General features: G+C 37.5%; 1 protein-coding gene across 3 annotated transcripts in view; it reads right to left on the reverse strand.

The window, feature by feature from the left end:
- Positions 1-1,885: 1,885 nt before the first annotated feature.
- Positions 1,886-27,509, reverse strand: part of WDPCP (WD repeat containing planar cell polarity effector) — a 368,266-nt gene continuing 342,642 nt past the window's right edge. For 2 of the 3 annotated variants that reach the window (XM_081940857.1, XM_081940858.1), the window contains 4 exons: positions 20,622-20,775; positions 7,585-7,664; positions 3,656-3,684; positions 1,886-2,498 (listed from right to left, as the gene is read on the reverse strand). In XM_081940857.1, coding sequence (XP_081796983.1) covers positions 2,445-2,498; positions 3,656-3,684; positions 7,585-7,664; positions 20,622-20,775 — 317 coding nt within the window. In that variant the 3' untranslated portion in view covers positions 1,886-2,444. Of the gene's footprint in view, positions 2,499-3,655; positions 3,685-7,584; positions 7,665-12,248; positions 12,392-20,621; positions 20,776-27,509 lie in introns of those variants that run through there. The other variant, XM_081940859.1, reaches the window with a different exon arrangement.

The raw sequence follows: 27,509 nt of genomic DNA on the forward strand, positions 1-27,509 counted from the left end.
TCATTATCTGTTAGTACTCAGAATTTTATGTATTTTACTGGGCTACTAAGGATACATGGATTTTTAGCATATACTTAATGCATTTATCTGACCTTTACTGATAAATATGCTTTATTTCTTCTTTTTCCCCATTAATTCATTATTCATATTATATAAATTATATAATATATAATTTATTTATTTTTTAATTCTAGGGACGCTATATTTAAAATATTCAGACAAAGCATCTATTAAAAGAAAAAAACTAAAACGTTTCCTTCTCTTGATTTTGCATGAAGATATTTTAACTTCCAATAATTCTGATTTTAAGATCAAGATACCTAATTCCTCAGACTGCAAAAGAAAGATTACCGTATTTTTTTGGAGTATAAGACACACCGTTTTCCCTCAAAATAGAGGCTGAAAATCTGGGTGCGTCTTATACACTAAATACAGCATTATTTGCATCCTGAAACCCCCAACAAATGGCTGTGCATAGCCTTTAGGAGGCTTCCAGAGTGCTCCTGGGGGATGGGGAGGGCAGAAATGAGTGAAAAATGGGTAGTTTTTCGCTCATTTTTGCCCCTCCAGTGCTCAGGAGCATTCTATAAGCCTCCTAAAGGCTATGCATGCCCTTTTTTGATAAGAAACAGGCCCATTTTTGTGGAAAATGGGCCATTTTTTGCTTGTTTTGGGAGCCCCACCCCCCAGGGGCACTCTACAAGCCTCTTAAAGGCTATTCATGCCCTTTTTTTAAAAAGAGGGGGGCATTTTCCTGAAAAACGGGCTGTTTTTGGGAGGTCTGCAGAGTACAAAAACTTTTTTTTAAAATTTGTCTCTTCAAAATCTCAATATACTCCAGTGCGCCTTATACTCCAAAAATACGGTATATTGTGATGCAGAAAAAAATATTAAATATGCGAAGAGAAAAATGTAGTTATGCAAAAAGTAATGTAAGTTTTTCTTCTCAGTTGTGCCTGAAAAGCAAAAGATTAAAAATCTGAATTTCTGAAGAATTAAAGACAAAATAATGATTATTATGGGAAAAAAATTCTCAGAACATTAGAGCAACCATTAAAGCTGATCTGTTGCAAAGTGTCTTGTGTGTATATCTTGAGTGTATATGTTACTTTTACAAAACTGTTGGAATGTCTTTTGAATAGCCTTATCTGAAAATTCATATAATGTAAAGAGAAACAGAACATGTTGAAAAACTTAGATTTCTTAATCACTGGGAATATCCTGTGCTACTCTGACTTCTTGCCAATTCTCAACTTTCTTGGCTTCCGAGAAAGTTTGGTGTTGATGGTAGGAAGATATTGTTGGCATATTCCAAACCATTTAAAAAGAAATACACTTTTCAGCTTAGTATAAAGTATATCTTGAACTCCCTCATGGTTTTATTAATTGACACATGTAATTGGTTGCCAAATCCCAATGACTCTGGGTGGACTCCCAAAGACACATAATTATTGTCTAATATTGTCAATGGATAAGGATTTCATTAATTTATATGTCTTCATAATCTTATTGGTAATATAGTTCCATTGCACGTAGAATTCTTTTTGTAATTGTTGGTTAAGGACTTAGATACTGATGGGGAAGTCTCCTTAAAAAGTAATTTATGGAACAATAATTCAGTTGGGCAGTTTAAAATTATTCAGACAACATTAAGATAATATAAGTCTTCTAGTATAACCAGCAGAAGACTCACCACCTTTTCAGCCTGGACCACCAGCAATATATATTGCTCTTTTTATAATAAAGTTGCAGCTTATCTTTGTATGCATACATGTATTCTACCATATCTTGTTTTATTTTCACCTACATTGTAGTTATGGTAAGAACCAAAGTAAACCTTGTAGTTTTTACATTATTTATAGTAACTGTAGTTAAGTAATATGCTTTAGTCAAAATCTATTACTCCCTCAAATAAAAATACAAAAATGAAAAGAAAGTTATAGAATTACGTTTAATAATACAAGTAAAATCTAGTCAGATCTATTTATCAATCTTCAAAGTACATTATTAAAATAGTTTATTATGTCTTTATAGTATCAACAAGTATTGGTAATACTTCAGTTAATATAATACTTCACTCTTTATATTAACTTCAGTTAATATAAAAAATACTTCAGGGCAAAAAATTATTATGATATTCTAAATATATGTTGATGGTGATTAGTCATCACATATGTTGCTCTAGAAACATACAAATAATACAGTAAATATAAGGCCCCTTGTTGGTAAATGAATTATAAGACTGACTTAAAAATAGTAAGATTCAGGCAGAGCCGAGCACATTTAATTCCCCTTGATTTAAACATTTATGCAAGCAGTTAATATTTACTAATGAATTTATTTGAACATGATTTCAGAATCTATGTTAGTTGAAAGCTTCTTGTTTTTCACAGCAAGTGATCTGTAGGACCTTAATTTTCTTACTATGCATCAATATTTCTGGTTTATACCAGGCCAAAATGCACTACTTTGATAGAACTCTTTCCTCTAATTTCCTGCTGAAAGAGAAAGGGGAAAATAATAATAGTATATGAATCATATAATATAAATTCATTTTTTTTGCTAAAGAAAGGATTACATTAAAAATATCAAATCAAGAAACAAAAGCAAGAGGGTCACCATTCTGATATACATAAAGCTAGCAAAAGATAGAGATTGCTTTCCTGAATTTGTTTTAAAATGAAGGAACTATTTATAATTCAGTTTAAAAATACTACATGTTTCAGGTCAAATGTCAAATATATGTTTTTGAGAGGGAAAAAGGTGAACCTTTGCAATTATGGCAAAATAAGTAATATACTATAACAGGTCTAAAATATGAATTCTGCGCTAAAGAACATATTTCTTTACAATGGTGAATTTCTGTTTGTAACAATCTACAAATGTTTCCAGCTTCCTGATGGAAATAAAATACTGTAGGTGTGGAACTTAAAACAAAAAGAAACTTGCCATAATGCAATATTTAGCATATGTTCTAATCATTTCAGTAACAAGTTACACATTTTGGCAGCAGAAATGTGCAAACTACAGCTGTGTCAGGCTTATTTGTATGCTGGCAAGTTCAAGTAAAACTTTTAAGATTTTTTAAAAATCTTGACATGTCAGAATAAATCAGTCTTGAAAAAAGACTAGCAACTATATTCGATGGTATATTTGTTCTAACAAAGAGACTTTTTAATATAAAGTTGTATAACATCTGCATTTCAACAGGTAGCTAATATTTTATGCCTATATCCTCTAATTGGTGCCACTAGCCTTTATATTAAAGTAATGCAAGTAAAAAACACAAAGTAGACTTTTGAACAAATAAGCTGACCTTTAGTAACAAACCCAAGACTTGCACATTAAAATGTTTTTCCATATTTTTCTCTATAACAACGTTTTCTGCTATCCCAAGTGCCATAACAACAAAACAGAAGCCAATTAATATTTTCTCCTATATTTCCAACATGATTCTCAAATATAGTTTCACTGTCCTTAAATTGAGACTCTTAGGCAACATATGAACTATTGTTTTGAACATATTGACTTAAACATTGAAATCTACTATATTTTAACTTTCATAAGGCTTTCAATAGCTGCCTGGAAATAATAAAAAAGCCCTTTGGGGACAGAGATTTGTCATTTTGTATTAGAAAGTGAAAAAAGTACTTACCTCTTCCTCATGAACTTCCTGAAAAAGTTCTAAAAAAAAACCAAAACAAATATCTGAGTAAATTATTAGGAAATCATATAAAATGGTTATAATTTAAATAACTCTTGATTTAAAATGTTTTTTCCTACATATACAGGTGAAACTCGAAAAATTAGAATATTGTGCAAAAGTTCATTTATTTCAGTAATGCAACTTATAAGGTGAAACTAATAGATGAGATAAGACTCATTACATGCAAAGCAAGATAGTTCAAGCGGTAATTTGTCATAATTGTGATGATTATGGCGTACAGCTCATGAAAACCCCAAATCCACCATCTCAGAAAATTAGAATATTACACGCAATCAATAAAACAAGGATTATACATAGAACAATATCGGACCTCTGAAAAGTATAAGCATGCATATATACTCAGTACTTGGTTTGGGCCCCTTTTGCAGCAATTACTGCCTCATTGCGGCATGGCATGGAAGCTATCAGCCTGCAGCACTGCTGAGGTGTTATGGAAGACCAGGATGCTTCAATAGCGGCCTTCAGCTCTTCTGCATTGTTCGGTCTCATGTCTCTCATCTTTCTCTTGGCAATGCCCCATAGATTCTCTATGGGGTTCAGGTCAGGCGAGTTCGAACAATGCACCTCAGCAGTGCCACAGGCTGATAGCTTCCATGCCACGCCGCATTGAGGCAGTAATTGCTGCAAAAGGGGCCCAAACCAAGTACTGAGTACATATGCATGCTTATACTTTTCAGAGGTCCAATATTGTTCTATGTACAATCCTTGTTTTATTGATTGCATGCAATATTCTAATTTTCTGAGATGGTGGATTTGGGGTTTTCATGAGCTGTACGCCATAATCATCACAATTATGACAAATTACCGCTTGAACTATCTTGCTTTGCATGTAATGAGTCTTATCTCATATATTAGTTTCACCTTTTAAGTTGCATTACCGAAATAAATGAACTTTTGCACGATATTCAAATTTTTCGAGTTTCACCTATATGTGTACACATACCTATGGATATAAGCAATACCTTTACTGAGCATATATTACTGCAGATAGTGTGAATACATGGAGTAGCTCATCATTGCTGTTCCCTCCTCATGCTTTCTACATGTGCCTAGCCCTCCCCTCTCATGAACCACCTTCCCCCTTATGTGAAAAAAACCCCATACAGATAGTAGAGGCAACATGCTTTAATAAATGTGCTGGTAACAGGACATCTAATGACCTTGTCTCATTCATCTGCAGAAAAGTGTGGCATCTAATAAAGGAGAATATTTGTAGGGTTGAAATGAGGGGTCTTTGAGTGAGGGGTCTTTGAATGAGGGGTCCTCTCTGAATTTGGTTGCTTTCTTCCAGACGTTTCAGTACCCAAACTAGGTAGTGTCATCAATGCACTGATTATGTTACCTAGTTTGGATATCAAATCATCTGCAAGAAAACAAACAAGCTCAGAGAGCACCAAGGACCCCTCAGTGTAGCATCTTCAGTTTACTACTCAAGTAACAATTCTATGTCAGTAGAAAGGGCAACAGTCAAGATGCAAAATTTCATATTCTTCCCAAAAGCTGAACGAACAGCACTGCTTATCTCCTTCACATCTTCCTTTTCTTGGGAGTTGAAGTAGCAAGTACCAGGTGAATAACATTCTCTGCCATGTGCCGGGTGTGTACTACAGTTTATTATTGGTATGTATAGAAATCTGAGTGGAGTCCTAAAAGCTTGCCTTTGTGCCAAAACAAGCTTTAAGCAAAATAAGCTCATTTAATTATTTGAAATGGTAAATCTTTAGCATGCAAGGTGATTTTCATAATACAATCCTGTGCACGTCCACTCAGCAGCAATCCTGAGTCCAATGGAGCTCACTGTTAGAAAGTAACACCCTTGACTACTTTTTCTGGAATAGCCTCATCCCAATTACCAACTTATTCCTACTACCATCTTATTTCTTCTTCAGTGTTTTCAGTATGTCCATTGATATCTAATAATCCAATATCTAGAATACCCAATAATATCCATACATTGTTTTATCTTTTAAAAAATTCTATTGATTACAATATAAAATATGATCTCCTTTTGCACTATTGATTACATTTTTCTTCCTATTAATTTCCATCTGTGTTTCCTGTTTTGAGAACATTTACACATGACTTGTAGCCATCTGTGGTTTTTGACAAAAAAGATAAATAAGAATCAGAGCTTTTGAATGACTTAAATGTTTTTTTTAATGTAGTTCACAGATTCAGAGAAACAACGTGGATTGATCAGGAGAGGAATATATTTCTGATAGCTCTGCTCTGAATTGCCTTACCCACAGACCAGTATAAATGAAGCAGAGGCACACGAGTTCCATGAACTACATTGGCCGCACATAGGCTTGAGTCCCCAAAGTGTTTTTTGATCCTGAGCTATCCACTTTGAGGAACGTGACCCTTCATCAAAGAAGTGGCATATTTCTGGATGAAAAATTATTAGACTTCCATAAAAACAACATTTTAAATTAATTAATTTATAAAAGCTTAAGACAGAAGCAGGCAAGCAGGAATAGGTACACGATCAATATTTTAGTCTTGTTCTTCCCTATCAAGATTGTTCTCAGTTGGTCCCAGCTTTCCTCACAGCAGACCTAAATCTTGGTTTGATACTAACTTTATCAACATAAAAAAGGGTCTCTCCTCCTGGCAACAAATGCTTTCCAATGTAACAGCACTTTTAGTGCATTTCAACTCTTTTTAGAATAAAAAAAATCTAATATCAAAGAAAAGGCAAACTGTAAAAAAGAAATAGGGAAGTTTAATTGCAGCTGCTAAGTTTAAGAGCCCATCTTGAATACGGCATCTAGTTAACAGCTCTTAATGATAGAGGTTTTGGTTTAACCTGCCAAATTTCTATAGAATCTTGTGAGAATAATTTACAATAGAATAATTAAATAATCCAGTTGTGACTTACTCTCAAAATGACCTTCCTGACTGGCTGCTATTACTGTATCTACATCAGAGTTTAAAGATATTATTACGGTATACAGTTATACTGGAGAATTCCCTGGAAGTGGATTTATCTCCCCAGAAGAAAGAACAAGGATTGGTGGCTTCCAGTGATGACTGCTTTATTTACAACCATTAACAGTTCAGTATGTTTTCTGTTGAACTGGAATTGTGTTGTTGTTGCTATCCATTTCTATATCCCTTCTAAAGGAAATAGACTTGACCCTGCCCACTATAAACCAATTAACCTGTTTGAAGCAGAAAAACACTAAAATGTCTATCTAAAATAATGGAATTGGATAAAAAATAAACAAATTTTTGTTGAGGATAGGCTGGCTTTAGAGGGAGAGGCAGTCAACTCTAGATACAGTCCTTTACCATTTAACTGAAAAATATTCCTCCCATCCCACACATGTCTTTTTTACAGCATTCACTGATTGCAAATCAGCTTTTAATTTGACCCAGGGACAGCCTGTGGGGAAAATGAAGGGGTTCCTCAATAGACTAAAGACTTCTCCTTGTCAGTTTCTAGTCTAATATCTCTTTGTGAGTTAGATATTCCAGATATTTCTGGAGCTCTTCCTACACAGAGAATGATGAGGCAGAGGTCATGTTAACCTCATTACTTTATAATTCAAATTTTACTTCAATCATTCAGCCTGTTTTTTAAGCATTGCCCTCTTCTATTAGCAAACAGCAATTGCAATAGCACTTAAGACTTTTGTACTGCTTCACGGTACTTTACAGCTCTAAGCAATTTACAGGGCCAGCATATTGCCCCCAAAAATCTGGGTCCTCATGGCCACATCAAATAGAATGGTTCAATCTGTTTTGAATGTAGATTCCCCGCAACTTTTGAAATTTCTGATTGGAAAACTCTACTACTCAAGTCACCAATTTCTACCACATTTTTCATTATACATATGTCATAGCACCCTTACCTGTTTGACATGCAGTTTTCTCCATTTCCAGTTTAGTACAAAAGTCTGTCAAAAACTCGCATTCCCTTTTGTCTATTTCACTAGAAAAAATGTAACAGCAAGAAGGAGTATTATCCAAAGGTCCCATGATTAAATGCGATGATGCGTTTTAATTATTATTGTCTTCAAGTCACTTTTTTAAAACTCCTGGTGACTGCTTGGACAAGTCCTTAAAGGTTTCTTGGCAAGTTTTTGGAAGGTTTGACATTACTGGCTACTTTGGGCTGAGATAGAATGATTGGCCCAAGGACACCCAGCTAGCTTTGTGGTGGGACTGAAACTCAGTCTTTCACAGTCTGCCACTTTCTAACCAGGTTCCTTAATCACTATGCTATACAGGTTCTGATACATTTTAGTACAGTCATAATTATGTATATAAAATACTTATAAACTATGTTTAATAATAAAAATGGTACAAATAGCAAGAACTGTAGCAATAAGAAGAAATCAAATGTCCAGCCTAACCAAAAACAAACAGATACACCCACCCACCAAAGAAAAACCAAAACTAAAATTGAAGGCATTCCGTATATGGACTGCAAATAATCAGAAGACTATTAGATGGCAGCAAAGAGCTAAAACACAATATCCTTTGTTGCCATCTAGTGGTCATCCAGATTTTTTTAGGCCACATAAGGTATGCCTAATAATACTTAGAGCACGTATGTCAAACTCGCGACGTTACGTTGCCGTCATGTGATGTAATCTGTGTATGATGCATCCAACCCATGGGCCGTCAGTTTGACACCCTGAATTAGAGCATAACATTTCTTATGTATTCCTGTAAAATTAACTTGTGGGACAACCTTAATGACAACTAAATATATCTGTCTTCATAAAGAGTTTATCAAACCTAGGTTTGGCTGACCCAAATAAAGTAACATAACAAAATCTCTAAATTTCATAAGATATCCCATATGGCATTTTACTTATGTATGAAGTTTCTAGGAATGGAAAAAGTGTTTTATCTTGCCATAGAATATGAACAGGATAATATCAAAATTATTATTTAAATTGGTTTCCAAAGGCTTCAAAGCAGGAAGATTTTAATTCTATTTGTTGAAGCATGACCTGACTGAACAGAATCCTCCACACCTAGAGGGTATATATTTATATATATATATTTTATACATACATACTGCCACACTAAGATATTTATTATTTTTATATATAAATTATTTTTATGTCTTCTGGTTGAGCAAACAAGTACATTGTAATTGGTAATCAGAATTAAGGGAAACAGTCTTCCAGGGCAATTTGCCTATTCTAATTTTTTCATTGAGGAAAATATTAAATCCTCTGTAGCTATATGCATCCTAGATGTGTTAGAAAGGGAAAAAAATAAATGAAAATTGTCTTTCAAAAACGTGAACAGTAAAAACCTTTCTCTTCCCATTGTGAAGAACAGAGAGATATCATTTAAATCATCTCAAAAACTATTCTACGTGATTGTCCATTTAGGATCATGATGAAAAAGAACAGAACTTGGAATGCTTGAGATCATCAGTTTCCTCTCTGCCCCTTTCTCATTAGTTTATCATCATTTTGAAAGGGCAACTATGGAAGCAAAAAGATAACACAGAATGGAGCCATGACACCAGTTTAGCAGAAGACAATAAAGTCAAATCCATCAGTAAGTGGTTTGGATGTATTATTTATTGTTTCATTTTAGAAGCAAAAATTAACTGAACTGAACTGAGTTAACTTTATGCAAGCTACTGTGAATCTATAGGGATTTTATAATTCTCTCTGAGCCATGCTAAACTATTGTGAGACAGATATCTCTTTATTGGCTCAGGCAAAGAAACCAAGGGACTTCATTGGAGACTAGATTAAGAGAGTTTCTCTTCTGCTTTCTCCTTCCATTATCTTGCCGTAATGTCAATCCAAAGGGTATATGATGAGTAAATAGGTTCTGTTTAAGGTGGCCCAGATGGTATTCATGTGCAAGTTATAGACTTTTCAGAGTAACAGTTTGTTTTCATTTATTACACTTGGAATACTACAGTAGATGATGATTTACCGTATTTTTGGAGTATAAGACGCACCTCCCCCCCCTAAAAGAGCGTGGAAATATTGGTGCGTCTTATACACCGTATACAGGCATTTTTGGCCTCCTGAAGCCTCTGCACCCATTTTTGCGAAAAATGGGCTGTTTCTTTGCAAAAACGGAGGCTTTTTGCCTTTGCTCAGCCCCCAGCAACCCTCTGCAGGCTTCAGCAGGGCTGGAGCAAGGCAAAAATGCTCCCATTTTTGTGAAAAACAGGTAAAAAAAGGGCTGTTTTTCAAAAAAAATGGAGGCTTTTTTGCCTTGCCCCAGCCCTGCTGAAACCTGCAGAATGCTGCTGGGGTCTGAAGGAAGGCAACCCCCTTTTTTTTCTTACTTTCCTCTTCGAAGTCCTGGTGCATCTTATACACCGGTGCGTCCTATAGTCCAAAATATACGGTCGTTCACTGTTTGCCAGATATTTTTTTATTCTCTTTTTTAAAAAGAATGTTGAAAACCTTCATTCTTATCGATGTGATTAGTGACAAAAGCTACTTGTTCACAAAAAGAGTTAGTTTCCAGCTGATGTACAGTCAGGCCCCAATAATGAATTATTCCTTCTCATAACTATGTGATTCCATCATTAATCTTGTGTGGGAGAAGACAACAGATCTGTTTAGGGTTATTTTAAGTTTTCAAATAGCACAAGCAGCAATACTGTGCCAAAAAGAGTTCAAGAATTATCGTTCTCTTCGGAGCAGAAAATGTATGTTTCTTTTTTTAATAACAAATTTCATTAACACCAAATCAATCTACTTCAGGGCTCTTTATTGAAAGCTATGGACATAGTTCAGCAGGGGATGGTAGATAAATGTCTAGGGCTGACAGGGACTGGCCCAAAGTCACCACAGTGGTTCCCATGCCCAAGGGACAACTATAATTTGGGTCTTTCAACTTCTTGTCCAGCACCTTAATGGTTATACCGTATCAGCTCCCATATCATATAGCTATACATATATAGAAGTAAAGCCAGCTGAAGAATGTTTGTGTCTGTGCACATTTTTTAAAGTGAAAAGCTGTGTCATCATAAATTTAAAATTTATCATGGGATTCTGATGAGATATCTTGAAAGAAAGCCGGAAATAGGCCAAACACTAATTATCTATCTCAAATCTACTCCATAGGACAGTGATGGCTAACCTTTTTTGAATCGTGTGCCAAAAGCGGGGAGAGCGCAAGGGAGTTGTGCATGGGCATGCCCACACACATAATGCTATGCGCGCGACCAGTGCTCCCCTTCGCTTTTGGTGCGTATTTTTGCCCTCCCCAAGCTTCTGAGGCTTTCTAGGAGCCTGAGGAGGGCGAAAACAGCCTCCCCCGCCTCCCCAGAGGCCCTCTGGGGGCTTCAGGAGCTTCCCTGAAGCCTCTGGAGGATGAAAAACGACCCTATGGGCAACCTGGAAGTTTGGGAACGGTGACTTCCGGTTTGCCCGTAGGGCCATTTTTCGCCCTCCAGACCTTCAGGAGGCTTCTTCCAGGTTGGAAGAAAAACGGCCCTATGGGCAACCCGGAAGTGACTTCCAGTTTGCCCGTAGTGCCTTTTATCTTTCAGAGGCTTCAGGAGGCTTCTCTGAAGTCTCAAAAAATGGCTCAATGCGCAAACCGAAAGTCTGTTCCTGAACTTCTGGTTTGCATGTTGGGTGGTTTTTCGCAAAAAACAGCCGAAAAAGAAGGCCAAAGTCAGCTGGCCAGTGTGTGCATGCATGCTGGAGCTGATAGGGCAACATGTGGTGTGTCCTAACAAATGGCTCCGCGTGCCACCTGTGGCACGCATGCCATATGTTCGCCATCACCGCAATAGGATATATTATGGGAAAAAGCATAGAAAAAGAACAAAAGAACTCAAGATTCCCAGTAGATGCACCATTTGTTATAAGGTTGATGAAAGTATTTTTTGTGTGCATTTTTCTATTTGGAATTTTTTTAAGGCAAGTTACATAAAGTAAAATAAATGGCTTTGTGGTGCATTTTGAATTCAAAGTTCTAGAAACTTTTTCCAGCTTTCATTTACCAATTTCTGTCAAAACCTAAGATTCCCAGGTTGGACTTATTTTTAATGTCAAAAACTGATCCATTTCCAAGAATATAAGCAGGTGGAAATGGGCAGATATTACCCAGATAAAGTAGTTTGTTCAATCTATTATGAATAAAGATTGACAGTGACTGTTTGGCATGCATTGATCTTCTAGGGCAATCTTTCTGGCACACCTTAAATGTTATTTACAAGTTGCAATAGCTGAAAAAAATTAGGAGGAAAGAAGAGTAGCAACTCAGAGAGAAATTTGACAGAAACAGTATAATTTTAATTTTATTCCAAATGTATCTTTCTATCAGTATCCTGCATAAACACGTATTCAAATATTTTTATATACATTAGAAATTTGCAAAAACTTATTAGTCTATAGAGATTCTCAGTCATCCAAATCATGATTGTCCCAAAGGTACTTTTTCAAAAGACAACTGAACTTCCTTTGTTTTTCCTTGAAGACGTTTTGCTTCTCATCTAAGTTCTGACTTCAGCCAAAACTGAAGAAGCTTCTTGGATGAGAAACAAAATGTCTTCAAGAAAAAAGTCCAGTTGCCTTTTGAAAAAGCACCTTTGGGACAAAGCCTTATTCCTACAAATGAAAAGTTGAGGGAGTTTTAGTAATATAATGTTTACTGCAAAAAAAAGTCCTGTATTGGTCTTCTATAACAGGATCTCTGGAAAATATATTAGACCTGCAAAGAAATAAACATTTTAAACATTTGGCAGCATATATACAGAATCCTGATAGCTTCTCAAAATTAAACTTTCTCTTCAACAATGTAACCTATCTTTTTATGTTTCTAATCAAATTATTGAAAGGTGAGGGTTTTGACCAGACAATCATGTTTCCTTACGTATACACTTGAAGTAAATTTAAGTAACACACAGACTGTGTTACTTTAATAATTCTTGAGCAGGAATGTCAGGGGAAAAAAAAAACACCCTGTTGGAGATCGATGGACCGTGGCTGATTCCCTTCCGCATATCTCTTGAGATATTGAGAAAAATAAGCCTTTAAAGTATTCTAATTAATAAACAAACTTTAATAATAAAATAATAAAAGTAAATGAAACAGAAAATAACTAATTGGTTACATTTTGATAATGAAAGCTACATTTGCCAAAGTTGGCTGCCGAACAAAGAAGAGAGGAATTTGGAATGTGTAACGCGTGCGCAATAAATCACTTTCAGATAAGAACTTTTTGTTTTATGACCTGCGCAATAAAGCTTTCTTAGTTTAACTCTTGAGTGTCAGTTTAGGCAGTTCAGGCCTAGCAAACCTTTTAACATCGTGACACCCCTTCTTTTGCTAGTCTGGGCTGACATCATCAAATCATCAATTAAGGCACATCTTCTTTCGCAGATACTCGTGTTGATTTGCGGCAAGTGGTTTGTTAAGCATGTCTGCGATCTGATCATGTGTAGAAACATATTGCAATTTAACAAAACCTTGCTTAACTAATTGCTTTGTGTTTTGATAACGAATGTCAATGTGTCTGGACCTAGAACCTGTGAAATGTGACTCAGAAATATAAACAACAGATACATTATCTTCCATCACGGTGATTGGTCGAATCGGACGTGTCCAGATATCTGTGATCAAAGCATCAAACCACGTTAGAGAATTACAAGCATCTGAAACACAAGCATATTCAGCTTCAGTAGATGAACATGAAACAAAACTCTGTTTTCTCACTTGCCAGTAAACAGGACAACCATTTAGGAACATCATGTAACCAGAAGTGCTTTTGCGTGACTTCTTGTTGCTCGCCCAGTCGGAATCGGCAAAACAAATCAACTTTGGTTGATCAGTGTGTGTTGGTTCTAGCAATAACTTCATGTGCTTAGTGTGTTTTAGGTATTTCAACAACTTCTTAATGCATGACCAATGAAATTGTGTTGCCTTACCTACGTGTCGTGATAAAAGATTAACACTAAGTGCGATGTCAGGTCTGGTCCAACTACTAATGTATAATAGTGAACCAATGACTGAACGATAAAGTGTTTGATCCTCGAACTCAGGACTTGGTTCATGTGTTAAGTTGTGAAAATCTGTTTGCATGGGTGTCTTTGTTGTGCTAGCATCTTTCATGTTGCAATGATGTAGAATGTGGTCAATTTTCTCCTCTTGTGAAAGACTAAACCCCTTCTGTGTCTTTTCAATTTGAACACCTAAATAAGTGCTAATGTGTCCTAAAGATTTTAGTGTGAAGTATCTCTGCAAACTTTTAGCAAAAATCTCACTCATTTTCTTATTTGGACCAATATAAACAATATCATCAACATAAACAAGAATTATCTCATATGCATTGTTAGATCTTTTTGTGAACACGCATTCATCAGTTTCGGACTTAATAAAGCCCATTGAATTTAGTTTGTCAGTAAGACATAAATACCACATTAAACCTGACTGTTTCAGACCATAAAGACTTTTGTTCAGGAACCAGGTATCCCCTTCTTGCTTTCGGAATCCTGGAGGGCTTCTCACGTAGATCTCTTCATCTAGGTCTGCATGTAGATAAGCTGTGTCCACATCAAATTGGAAAACTTCTAAACCAAGAATAGTTGCAGTGGTTAAAGCAATTTTTACACTTTCAGTTCTGACTGTTGGTGAGTAAGTGTTTGTGTAGTCCTCAGGATAACGTTGAGCGAAACCCTGAGCTACAAGTCTGGCTTTGTATAAAGACTCACCATTTGGTTTCTTCTTGATTCTGTAGACCCATCGGGTGCCAATGACTTTCTTGTTTGCTGGAGGTTTTGCAGGTGTGAATACATTAAGTTTCTTTAAACTGTCCATTTCATCCTGCATTGCATCATACCACTTGTCTTGTTCTGAATCAGGAAGCTGTTTGATTTGTGTGAATGTCTCTGGAGGAAGAGTAACGTTGCAAATCAAAGGTAATGGTGATTTTGTCAGTTGCCATGAATAACGTTGTGGAGGGATTCCTTTTGTGGCCCTCTTGGAGCATCTAGGAACATCAGTCCAGTCTTCTTCTTCTTCATCATCATCATCCTCGTCCTCACGTTCGTCGCTAGCATCAGCATCCGCGGCTTGCGAAGACGGAACATCAGGTTGTGAAGAACTGGTAGAAGGAACATCTGCCTGCGAATTGTCATCAGGCTGCGTGGCATCTGGAACACCATCTCTAGGAAAATAAACTTCAGGATCATTGGAATGAATCCTGGACCAGTCAATATCTTCCTCAAAATTAGCAGATTGTGAAATGACAATCACATGTTTAGTATCAATGAATTTGTACCATTTTGAATTATCATCAATACCCATAAATCTCAGTCTCTTTGCTACTGTACCTCCCTTTCTTCTTTGACTTAAGGGAGTGTTCACCATAGCATATGAACCAAAAATATGGAGGTTCTTGAGATTAGGCTTGTAGCCATACAGCATGTAGAAAGGAGTTTGATTGATTACACTGCTCCAAGTACGGTTGACAATGTAATTTGCATATTTGATTGCTTCACCCCAGTATGCGTTACTGAGATTGGCATCTTCTAGAAGACAACGCATCATGGTTTGTAGAACCCCTTGTCTTCTTTCTACGACTCCGTTATGAGCCGGTGTATATGGAGCAGATGTCTGATGAAGAATTCCATTCTTACGCATCCAGTCCTGGAAACGCTGAGACATGAATTCTGCACCACGGTCACTCTGGATTCTGGCGATGCGAACTTGGTATTGTGTAGAAACAAACGCTGCAAAGTCTTTAAAGATCTGAAAGGTCTCAGATTTCTCTCTCATAGGATATACAAATCCATATCTAGAATGATTATCTACAATTGTTAAAAAATACTTTCTGCCACCAAGTGTTGGTGGGAAAGGACCCACTATGACAGTGTGTACCAAATCAAAAATGCGTGTTGACCGGCGTGTAGCGTGTTTGGGAATTGCAGCCGCCTTGGATTTAGCCTTTTTGCAAACCGCACAATCCAAAAACACCTTACACCCCTTTAGATCCAAACCTTTTGCGAACTCCGGCATCTTTCTAAGAACACGGAAACTGGCATGCCCCAATCTTCTGTGCCACTTGTGAATACACCTGGAATGCAAAGGTTTACCAGTTAGTGAATTCTCAACATTAACAGTTTCATGAGGACCCTCAGGCTTGCCTTGAACAATCTGTTTCTGTTTTCTTTGTTTGTTGGCTTTAGGAGCCTTTGGCACAGTAACGCTTTCTCTCTCTGGGACAACTCTCTCTGGGTCTGCGTTGTGCCTTTTTGGAGTTTGCATACTTGCCTGTGCTTGCCCTTTAGGCTTTGGCTTTAAGTAATAAACACCACCAATCAGCATGGTTTCAGCAACAATATCACCATCTTTAACTAAGTAACTTGCTTTTTCGAGGTGGTGAACCTGGAACTTTAAATCTCTAGACAAGTGACTTCGACTAAGCAAATTACTGGTTGCTGAAGGTATGTAATAAACATCAGGGATGTATGTATCGAGCTCTTCAATGTAAACAGTTCCTTTTCCCATAACCTTGCAAGTATGGTTGGTGAAGGAATACAGTTCTCGATACTCGGGCTCTGGTTCGCCCATCTCTGTGAAAAGTTCCCTTCTGTGGGTAACGTGCACAGCTGCTCCACTATCTAAAGTCCACAAAAGACGTCTGTCGAACTTTGGATCAGGTTGTGGAACGTTGGTTATGGCCAGTGTTGCAAGCGGAGCTTGTGGATCACGCCTTGGACCACGACGGCCTTGTCTTCCGCCTCTACCTCTGCCTCTGGAATCTGTTCCTCTGGGCTGGTACGTGGCGGGAGCTGGAACTCGTTGGGGACAATCCCGGGTGTCATGTCCCACACGGTTGCAGGTGTAGCATTTTGGCATCCTTGGAGCGTAGCCTCTTCCTCGGAAGGGATGTCTGGCTGGAGCCTTTGGTGCTGGAGGCCGTTGCAGATGTGGGGTAGCTAACCTGATAGCTTCGTCTTCCACTAAAAGTCTGCAAACGTGGTTAACTGTGCGTTGAGCAATAGGCACGTAGTTAATCTTTGCAACAGCATCTTTCCATTCATAATTCAATGAGTTAATGATGATGCTAATCATTTGGATATCATCGATTACATGGCCATTTTGTCTCAATTCACTTCTCATTCTTTTCAGTTTGGTCAAATGTCCACCAATTCGTTCACCAGGTTTCAACTTCGAACCATGGAACTCAGACATGAGCAAACATGAGGATTCAATTGAAACGGGCCTGTAGCAATCTTCCAAAATAGCCCAAATTTCTTGGGCAGTTGCATCAGGTGGAAAGATACCTTGGATCTCAATTTCCATTGACATGAGTAAAGTCGTGATTGCTCTGTTTTCGAGGTTTCTTATTGCAGGTGTCCAGGGTTGACGGGGAGGATCAAAAACCATGGAATGTGTGCCTTCTCTTCGAAGCAAGAGCGCAATTTCACTGACCCAGGCTTTATAATTCTCTCCTGACTCCTTTAATTTGGACTCACCAGTCAAGGGGGTGACTGTGAATACCTGCTGAGGAATGTGCATCGGAACAATTTGTTGCGCAGGTTGCAAAGCTGGTTGTTGAACCAGGGGATGCTGGGGTTGCATCATTGGCCTTTGCGTGGCAACATCAAATTGGCTTCCTCGAATTCGCCTTTGGCTTTGCCTTTTTCCATCTAGGGAGAATTCCACACCGCCAGGGGGTGTTGAAGACTTAACCTTTGGAGACAAAGTTTTGGCTTCTAAAGGACTCATAGCTAATTCTTTAAAACTCATCACCTTTTGCTGTAATGATTTTTCTCCGCCAGCAGATGGCAGTGCAGCTTCACTTCTTGACTGCAGCCCTCTATACATGGCCTGAAGTTCAATTGACTCAAAGGGACCACGTGACCTCGGTGACGTGTACATGTCTCTTTGTTCTAATTGACCAATGAACTCTGTGGGGTGTGTCTTAGGCTGTTGTTTTGAAGAAGACAAGATGGCGTCCTCAGACATTTTGGGAGTGGGGGAGCTTCTTCTACTTCGCCTTATCTCTTCAAAACACACTCTCGCCTCCTTAGCATATCTTTCTAAACGTTCTATTTGATCAAGATAGCTTTGCATTTCTTGCTCATCTGGGGAGATTTCATAAACTTTGCTTTCTGCGTGGGAGGATTTTTCCTCTGCCGGCAGTTGCCGTTTAGACTTTTGCCGTTCATTAATTGTATCTTGATAATGAGGGACATTTACTGACCTCAGTCCGTAGATCTTGCCTTCTGTAACTCCTTCCCCCATTTCTGGCTCGGCACCTGAAGAATCTTGCTCCTCTGTGTCCGAGGGAATGGATTCTTTCGAGCGCTTTCCATGTCCGTGTTTTTTTTTTCTTTTCTTTCTCTTCGACATTGCTAATTAGGCTTAGTTGGTTATCTTTAGATAGCATGAAGGGAAAATACAGCCATAAATTGTAGCCATCTCAGCTGGTATCATCAAAAAGCCAAACTCTGCAACCAAGTTGTCAGGGAAAAAAAAAAACACCCTGTTGGAGATCGATGGACCGTGGCTGATTCCCTTCCGCATATCTCTTGAGATATTGAGAAAAATAAGTCTTTAAAGTATTCTAATTAATAAACAAACTTTAATAATAAAATAATAAAAGTAAATGAAACAGAAAATAACTAATTGGTTACATTTTGATAATGAAAGCTACATTTGCCAAAGTTGGCTGCCGAACAAAGAAGAGAGGAATTTGGAATGTGTAACGCGTGCGCAATAAATCACTTTCAGATAAGAACTTTTTGTTTTATGACCTGCGCAATAAAGCTTTCTTAGTTTAACTCTTGAGTGTCAGTTTAGGCAGTTCAGGCCTAGCAAACCTTTTAACATCGTGACAAGGAATAACTAGGCATGAAAATCAGGATTATAATGGGTAAATTGTTACTGAGCAATTGTTGAATAATCTGAAGTAATAATATAATAGTTACTTCAGTTTATTCAGCAATTGCTCAGTAACAATAAACAGATATAACTGTTTATAAGTTTATCTTATTGGTGTGAGTAATTTGGTCTAGTGGTTAAAGGCCTGGGGGCTATACTAGGAGACTAAGTTCTAGTCACACCTTAGGCATGGTAGCTGGCTGTATGACTTTGGGCCAATCACTTTCTCTTAGCACACTTCACCCTCACCTCACCCTCGTCCTCTAATAGGGATCAAGAGTGAAGTATTCAAAAGCAGTCCGCATTTTAATCACCAGAAGATCAATTTCAGCCACCTAGGGGGCATAGAAATGTAGGAAAAAATTTAACACTTTTATAAAGAGATTAGGGATCTTTATAGTTGTATAGATTGCTAGTGATTCATCAAAATATTTGGCAGCAGAAATTTAAAGCTGCTCAGTCACAACTAGTTCCTCGTTAATTTTGGGAATGCAGCTCAAGTCTTTTCTGTTGGCTACATTTTCCTGGTATCTCTTCAGAAACCTCTAAAGAGCAAAAATATGTATTAATGTCAATTTAAAAGGGAGTGGAACTTGACAATGTGGAAATATATGCCAAGTATTCTTTAACATTAGCATATTATGATCACGTGCATATTTTGTAACAATGCATATGCAGTCTCTCATCTTTATGTCTTTTAGCAGTAGACAATTATTCTTTTTGCCAATATAAATTTATTACAGGGAGTTCCCTTTAAACTTGTATTTAATTTGGAATTTAAATGTTACTTCTAAAGTACTTGCAGTAATAACTGGATGCTTTTTTTAAGAGTTCAAAATGAAAGGGAGGAAAAAGTGATTGTAGATCTGTATTACTGTACGGTTTGCAGTACACAAGTAGAGTTTAATAGTTAAAGAACTGTTGGAGGGGTGGGAGCTCTTTTTAATGTTTGTTCCCTCAGAAAACAATAATCCCAGTTTTAGAGGCCAAAGCATTTTAAGTAGGGTTTTTTTTTTAATTTAGATGGAAGTACTAACCACTTGTGATGACCCTTGTAGCTCATCAGCTACAGTATTCAACGCAGTAATGAAAGAAGTAAAAATAAAGGTTGAAGAACTTTGGAACTATCTAGAGCAGAAAACCCCTACTGTATTATAATAATGGACTATAATGCACTTTTCTTTAGAAAAACTGAAATGTTGTGAATGATACGTACAATATACTGTATAATTCTTTGAAACTGATTTTTATTTCATTTGAGGGAATCTTCTAAAAAGGTATGCCAATCAACATAATAATGAGAGTAATCAATATATATAACTCTTTATGAATGCACGCTAGGCTTCTTAAAACAAATGATTATTCACTAAACTAGAAAACAAGTAAGGTTTCTTCCAAAGTATAGCAGGAAATCTGGATAGCAGTTTTGAATGCTATATTAGGAATCATTGCATCATTTAAAGTATCTACAGGGATCTCCCTATAACATCTCCCTATTAGAATATATAAATATTGCTATGTATTGTCAGTTAAGCTATCTGTCAGACCATCTATCTGTATCTGCCTATTCTGTCCTGTTTGCCTGTCCAATATGATACAATAGAGACTACACGCTTTGGGTTCCATTCATTAGAAAGTGTCATTTTGTGGGACTTAGGAAGTAGGCCTTCTTTAGAACAGCATACTCCTAGAGATTTCTGACTTCATCTAAGTGGGCTTTTAAAACCTTCCTCCAGGCCTTGGGCTACATTGGTGGCACTTTCCTTGTGGGAATGTTGCATGCCATATATTAGAAGGTATTTCTAGATAGGAACTTTTTCTTTGCTGTATATTGTTCAGTCTGTCTTTAATACTGTATATCACTCAGTTATCAAAAGCAAGTGGCCATTACAAATATGATTAAATCCATCCATCCATCGTAGTTATATTTGTCAGCATCTGTTCTTCCCATTATATTGCACATTTTAGATTTAGAGCCCTATTTTAAAATTTGATTGGTGAGCAATTGCATTTTTTTCTCTTTTGATAGTAGCCCGCTTTGAGCATTTTACCTTGTAGAGCTGTTGCATGTCGTATATTTGAGGAAGTCATCACTTGTACTGCATGGTGGGAGACTGCCTTTAACTTTCTGTTCTTGTGGTGTCATACGCAGGTCCACAACAGGTTCTCTTAAATTATCTTCTTTGTTTTTATGTCTTGGAATCTCTATGGATTTAATAAATAAAACTGGTATCTTCTATTGCCAGAAAATAGTAATAATGTTTAATAGCAATTGGAGTTGCTTCTATTCAAGCGGCTCCTATTACTATCCATAAAAACATACAGTGTGAAATTATTAGATGTTATTGTCACTTCTCAGATTGTTATGTTCAGTGGTAAAACCTACAGTGGTCACAGTGTAGGTTTGCACAGTGGTCCAAAGTCCTCTTTTCTGATGAGAGCAACTTTTGCCAAAAGCACTAAAAACTGGTTCAATGACTGTGGGATTACTGTGCTTGATTGGCCTCTCCATTCTTCCTCCATACTCTGGGTCCTTGGTTTCCAAATGAGATGCAAAAGTTGCTCTCATTAGAAAAGAGGATTTTGGACCACTGTGCTTCATTAAGACCAGGGTCAACGCAGCTGTCTACCAGGAGATTTTGGAGCACTTCATGCTTCCTTCTGCAGACGAGATTTATGGGGATGCTGACTTCATTTTCCAGTTTCCCACACTGCCAAAAGCACCAAGACCTGGTTCAATGACTGTAGGATTACTGTGCTTGATTGGCCAGCACACTTGCCTTACCTGAACCCCATAGAGAATCTATGGGGCATTGCCAAGAGAAAGATGAGAGACATGAGACCGAACAATGCAGAAGAGCTGAAAGCCACTATTGAAGCATCCTGGTCTTCCATAACACCTCAGCAGTGCCACAGGCTGATAGCTTCCATGCCATACCACACTGAGGCAGTAATTGCTGCAAAAGGGGCCCAAACCAAGTACTGAGTATATATGCATGCTTATACTTTTCAGAGGTCCAATATTGTTCTATGTACAATCCTTGTTTTATTGATTGCATGTAATATTCTAATTTTCTGAGATGGTGGATTTGGGGTTTTCATGAGCTGTACGCCATAATCATGACAATTATGACAAATTACCGCTTGAACTATCTTGCTTTGCATGTAATGAGTCTTATCTCATATTTAGTTTCACCTTTTAAATTGCATTACTGAAATAAATGAACTTTTGCACGATAGTCTAATTTTTTGAGTTTCACCTGTATATCACTGGAAGTGTTCACTTCTAGAACGATTAAATACAAACTATTAGTATTCTGTCTAGAAAACCAAATTGACATTTATGACGGGGACAATATGAATATAATGCTAGCAGTTTTTACCAACAACAACAACAACAACAACAACAGTGGCACTGCTATGAAAACAATGACTTTGTGATTTCTCAAGAAAAAGTTCATGAAGTGATGGCTAAAAAATGATGCCACTGCAGCTGTGAAATTATGTCAGGTGTTTGTAGACATTGAAAATGGCAGCGTCTTCAAGCTTTATTAGGGCATAAGCTATTGCGAACAGAAGCTCACTTCCTCAGATGCTTAGAGTGGGTTTTCTATTACAGGACTTTAAATTTAGGGAGTGGAAGAGGGAGAAATGGAGGGGAAAAAGAAAGTTAGCAGCCTTACATGATTGTGGAAATTGAGAGGAAGAGACTGAGTGCCACTTTATCAGTTAACAAAGATTATAGGCTAAGAGATCATTAATCTGTTCAAATCTTCAGTAACTTTTTAATTGTTTGCAATTCAGCTGCCAAAGTTTTCTGTTCTATCACTGTCATTTGAGATCAGTGACCACTTTTGTGAGGCTGAAATGTTGTTCCATTGTCTTGTTTCCATTTTGAGCTCTGCTGTTCAATTACTATTCATTTATTTTCTTATTCAAAAGCTATCTTGTTTTTCCTAGGTAGACTTCAGAAAAATGGATTATGACATATCATCTTAGATGATAACCATATGAAGGCACGCCTAACATTGTGAGTGACACTTATATTCCATTATTGCGCTAAGGTAGCTTTGGTGGAATACATAGTGACTTCTTCAACCACAAATAATGCCCATTCTTGCTTTAGGTGAATTTATATTTGGACCAAGCTTAGAAAATGGAAGTGTCTTAAATGTAATGAAAATACCTAAAAATTAATAATTCCCAAAATGGAAATGATCTATTCTTTACATAAGTTTTTTAAAAATAGAATTAGAATTTAAGATTGTAGAGATTATAATTGCTGATATAAAGAGACCCATTGCCTTATTTTCCATTAGAATGAATTGCATATAGTTAATATTGAGAGGTGATGCATACAACTTTTCTCCTTTAATCTGTTGATGAACATTAGCCTATCTGTAAAAAACAGTCCCCTATTCTCACAAAACGCTTACCACATGCAATTTGATCAACAGGGGATCTGACAAGTCTTAGAATTTCAGTGTTTGGTTTAGCACATGGTAATGCAGATACACTTCTTTGTGTTGGCACTGTGCCCAGAAATGGGGAACAATTTGTTTTCTCAAGTTTCCATTCTACTTTCTAAAGTGAAATTGATTTCAAAGGTATATTGTGACACAGAAGAATGAAACTGGCATCTTAATATTGCATCATTGACAAGTCTACTTAACAGGAACCATTAAATATGTACAAAGTAACAGCTGCTCTTGTATAAAACAACTTTTTCGGCATGAAAACATACTTGATAAGTGAAGATAAACCATTTTTTAAAATATCTTTTGTACTCTGCATGATAAATGCAGTTAATTCTGTATAATCTGATGTTTACACAGTACTCATAATGCAAAACCTTCTTAGGCAAGAATAAACCTTAAAATGCTGAAACAAACATTTAATCAGAATACCTCATGCTGATTTTGTGAAATTCAATATACTCAGAAATATAACTTACAAACTATGGTGGTATTTACTGTACATCTATTTTGCAGATATATCCCAAATGAGCCATTAAGCCAGATTTTGTTTATTACTTGTTCAAAATAGCTATTACTGGAACTTTCTGTTCTTAAAGACTCATGAGGGGAATGGAACCACATTTACTTTTCAAGATGAAAAGACATTCAGTCCTCCTTAGGCCCAATTAGCAGAAAAGAAAGCTGCTTGTCATATCCATGGAAAGATTGTTTTTGCAAGTAGGAGAGGTTACTGTTCCCTTAACAGAATAAGAAGTAAACCTGGATGTTTGTCAATGGCTTAATACCAAAGGTCATTATTATCCTTCAGCCATTTGAAAATTGTGAACTGAGATGTTTTTTCAACGTTTATTTTGAAATAAAACAAATTAGAAAGATACATTTCTTAACTTAGCTTCTCTGTTCAATACTAACACAAACAGTTGCACAACTGATGCCAACACCTTGCCTTAAAATCTGCTGCTTTAGACAGAAAGAGGGAAGGACATTTTCTGAATTTAGTTGAAAACAAAATTAATACTGTAGAAAGGAAGAATGAAAAAGAGAACACCCACAGACAGAGCCCCAAATCAAAAACAGCACCTTCAGAAACAACAACCAAAAGGTTCAAATTGGCCATTCAGATGATGTATCAAAACTAGAGAAATACAGGGAGTCCTCAACTTAAGACCGCAACTGGCCCAAAATTTATGTTGTTAAGTGAAACATTTTAAATGTGTTTTGTCCCATTTTACGACCTTTCTTGCCACAGTTGTTAAGTGAATCACTGCAATTGATAAGTTAGTAACTGGTTGTTAAGTGAATCTGGCTTCCCCATTGACTTTGCTTGTCAGAAGATTGCAAAAGGTGATCACATGATCTTGGGACACAGCAATGGTCATAAGTATGAACCTGTTGCCAAGCATCTTAATTTTGATCACATGATCATGGGCATGCTACAAAGATTGTAGCTATGAAAAATGGTCATAATTCACTTTTTTCAGTGCCATGTAACTTTGAATGGTCACTAAATGAACTGTTGTAAATTGTGGACTATCTGTAATATATAATTGCAAACTTTAAAAGTTTTGCTCCTCACAATAATGAGATGAGAAGAGACAGAATTGTCAATACCACCTAAAATTTAAAAAAAATAGCAATTGCTTCTTAATTATGCGGACGTGGACATGTCAAAACAAAGAAAAGGGAGAAGACAGGAACAGAGAAGTGGGACAAAAAACTTACTAGGAAAAAAAATCAAACAACTAGAAATTGCTATAAGGGAAAATATAAAGCTAAGATAAGGTTTTTTTCCCTAAATATGACAATAAAATGGAGTTGCTAACTGGTTGAATATGATAATGGAAAGATAATTAAATAAAGGTTAAAATATATGGAATATGGACAAATATGAAAGTGATATGGGGAGATTGCAAAGCAGAGGTTTGTAATTTACTTTTATACATGATAATTAAACTGAGTTGCTAATTGACTGAATATGACAATAGGACAATTAAGCATGGGTTAAAATATATGAAACATGGACATATATAGAACTTTTAAAATGATGAACAAAGTGAGATGTTTACCGCTTGTTATTCTATATAGTAGATTAAGGGAATTGTAATGAACATTGAACAGTAAGGATTGCCATTTATAGACAATTAAGGGTAATCTAATCCAAAATATGGAAAAATGGAGAGAGAACATGAAATATACTTACCTTGGGAAACTATTGAGATTTAAAGACAGAATTACAAATTGGGGGTGAGTAAGGATGTATAATTATATAAATATAATGATGAGAATAGCTGGGAATTGTAACCAGGTCTACATCTCGGCCAAAATTAGGCTGGGGGGGTGGGGTGTGTTTAAAAGTACAATGACTATATATGTATACTTTTTTGTTCTATTTTTTTTAAAAGGAGGAAGATATATGTTAAAATTAAATATGTATATATTGAAAAGGAATTATAAATGCCATCAACATAAAATGGAGCTTGCTCAGAAGCTGAAATATACCAAGTAAATGATGAAGTTTTGCTTCTCGCAATAATGAGATGAGAAGAGATAGAATTGTCAATACTACCTAAAATTTTTAAAAATAGCAATTGTGTCTTAATTATGCTGTACAGTAGCTGACAACTTTATTTATTCCTTCCTAAATGAAAGCTGAATGACTTAATCCATGAAGAAGATTCATAGTTACATAGTATTTTAAATTCACCAAACCAAGGTTTCCCATATTGTAGGACCAATTTTGTTACTAGATGTAATCTGGATATAGATAGTGACATCTCCATTACAACCTACACTCATGAAAGATACTTAATTTCTAAATTAGCAAAAGAAAGGTGGCAAGATGTAGAACCCAACAATAATGACAATAAATATTTCTGGGGGGAAAAGCAAAATAAAAGGAAATAGCTAATTTTGGAGGGGGACCCGGACCTCGCCGGAATAACCGAGACCTGGTTGGGCCACGAGGGAGGTCTACCCCTTGTGGAAATGTGCCCTCCAGGTTATCGAGCATTTCACCAGCCTCGGGCCCAGGGAAGGGGCGGTGGGGTAGCAGTGATTATCCGGGAAGACTTAGAGCCGAGAGAGTTCACTGTGCCGCAGACATCCGGGTGTGAGTCCCTCGTCGTGAGATGGGGCCCAGGGAGGCAGTTGGGCCTGCTGATAGTATACCTGGCTCCTCGCTATACTTCAGCGGCCCTGCCCGAACTCCTTGAGCTGATCTCATCGGTGGCGGTTGAGACCCCCAAACTTTTAGTGATGGGGGATTTTAATCTGCCGTCGATGGGAGAAGCGTCTGAGGGGGTTCGGGAGTTCATGGCTTCCATGACAGCCATGGACCTGACCCAGTTAATTCAGGGCCCTACTCATGAGGGAGGCCACACCCTGGACCTTGTTTTTGTCTCTGGCCAGTGGACGAGTGATCTGGGAATAGGGGATCTAGACACTATTCCCCTGTCATGGTCGGATCACTCACTTCTTCGGCTGGACTTCCCTGGTGTCCCGGTGTCTGGAAGCCGTACGGGTCTGGATGGATGGCAACCGACTAAAACTCAACCCTTCCAAGACGGAGTGGCTGTGGCTTCCGGCCTCCCGGTTCAACCAGGTGTTTCCATCTCTGGCCATCGGGGGCGTCCAACTAGCCCCCATGGAACAGGTGCGCAATTTGGGCGTCCTCCTGGATACCCGGCTGTCCATGGATAACCATGTAACAGCCGTGGCAAGGGGGGCGTTCCATCAGGTTCGCCTGATGCGCCAATTGCGCCCCTTATTGGACCGGGATGCCCTACGCACAGTCACCCATGCGCTAGTGACGTCTCGCCTGGATTACTGCAATGCTCTCTACATGGGGCTTCCCTTGAGATGCACTCGGAGACTACAGTTGGTCCAGAACGCGGCCGCGCGGGTGATTATGGGGAGGACCAGATACTCCCCTGTAACACCTCTCCTGCGCGAGCTGCACTGGCTGCCTGTGGTCTACCGAGTGCGTTTCAAGGTTTTGATTATGATCTTTAAAGCGCTCCATGGCACAGGGCCTAGTTATATGCAGGATCGCATCCTGCCCCACACATCCCTACGACCAATTCGCTCACACAGAGAGGGACTTCTCCGGGTGCCGTCCGCCAAACAGTGTCGGGGGGCGACACCCAGGAGCAGAGCCTTCTCTGTGATGGGCCCAGCCCTATGGAATGACCTCCCCCGTGACATCAGGATTACTTCCGATCTCCGCTCCTTCCGTGTACAGCTGAAGACCCACCTCTTTCAATTATCCGGCCTGGCTCAATCGCAATCGTAATTTTCCCATTCCTCCAAACTGTTTTTTAAATTGTTCTTAAATATTAATTTTATTGGGTTTTTACAATTGGGGTATTTTAAAGTAGATTTTTAACTGTCTATTGATGTAATTTGTTTCCTCCTCCGTGTATATGTATATGTGTTGTGTATGTATGTACGTTTGGTGTTGTT

The sequence above is a fragment of the Natrix helvetica genome (genome assembly GCF_964273705.1).
Source record: "Natrix helvetica genome assembly, chromosome: 2".
Lineage (NCBI taxonomy): Eukaryota > Metazoa > Chordata > Lepidosauria > Squamata > Natricidae > Natrix > Natrix helvetica.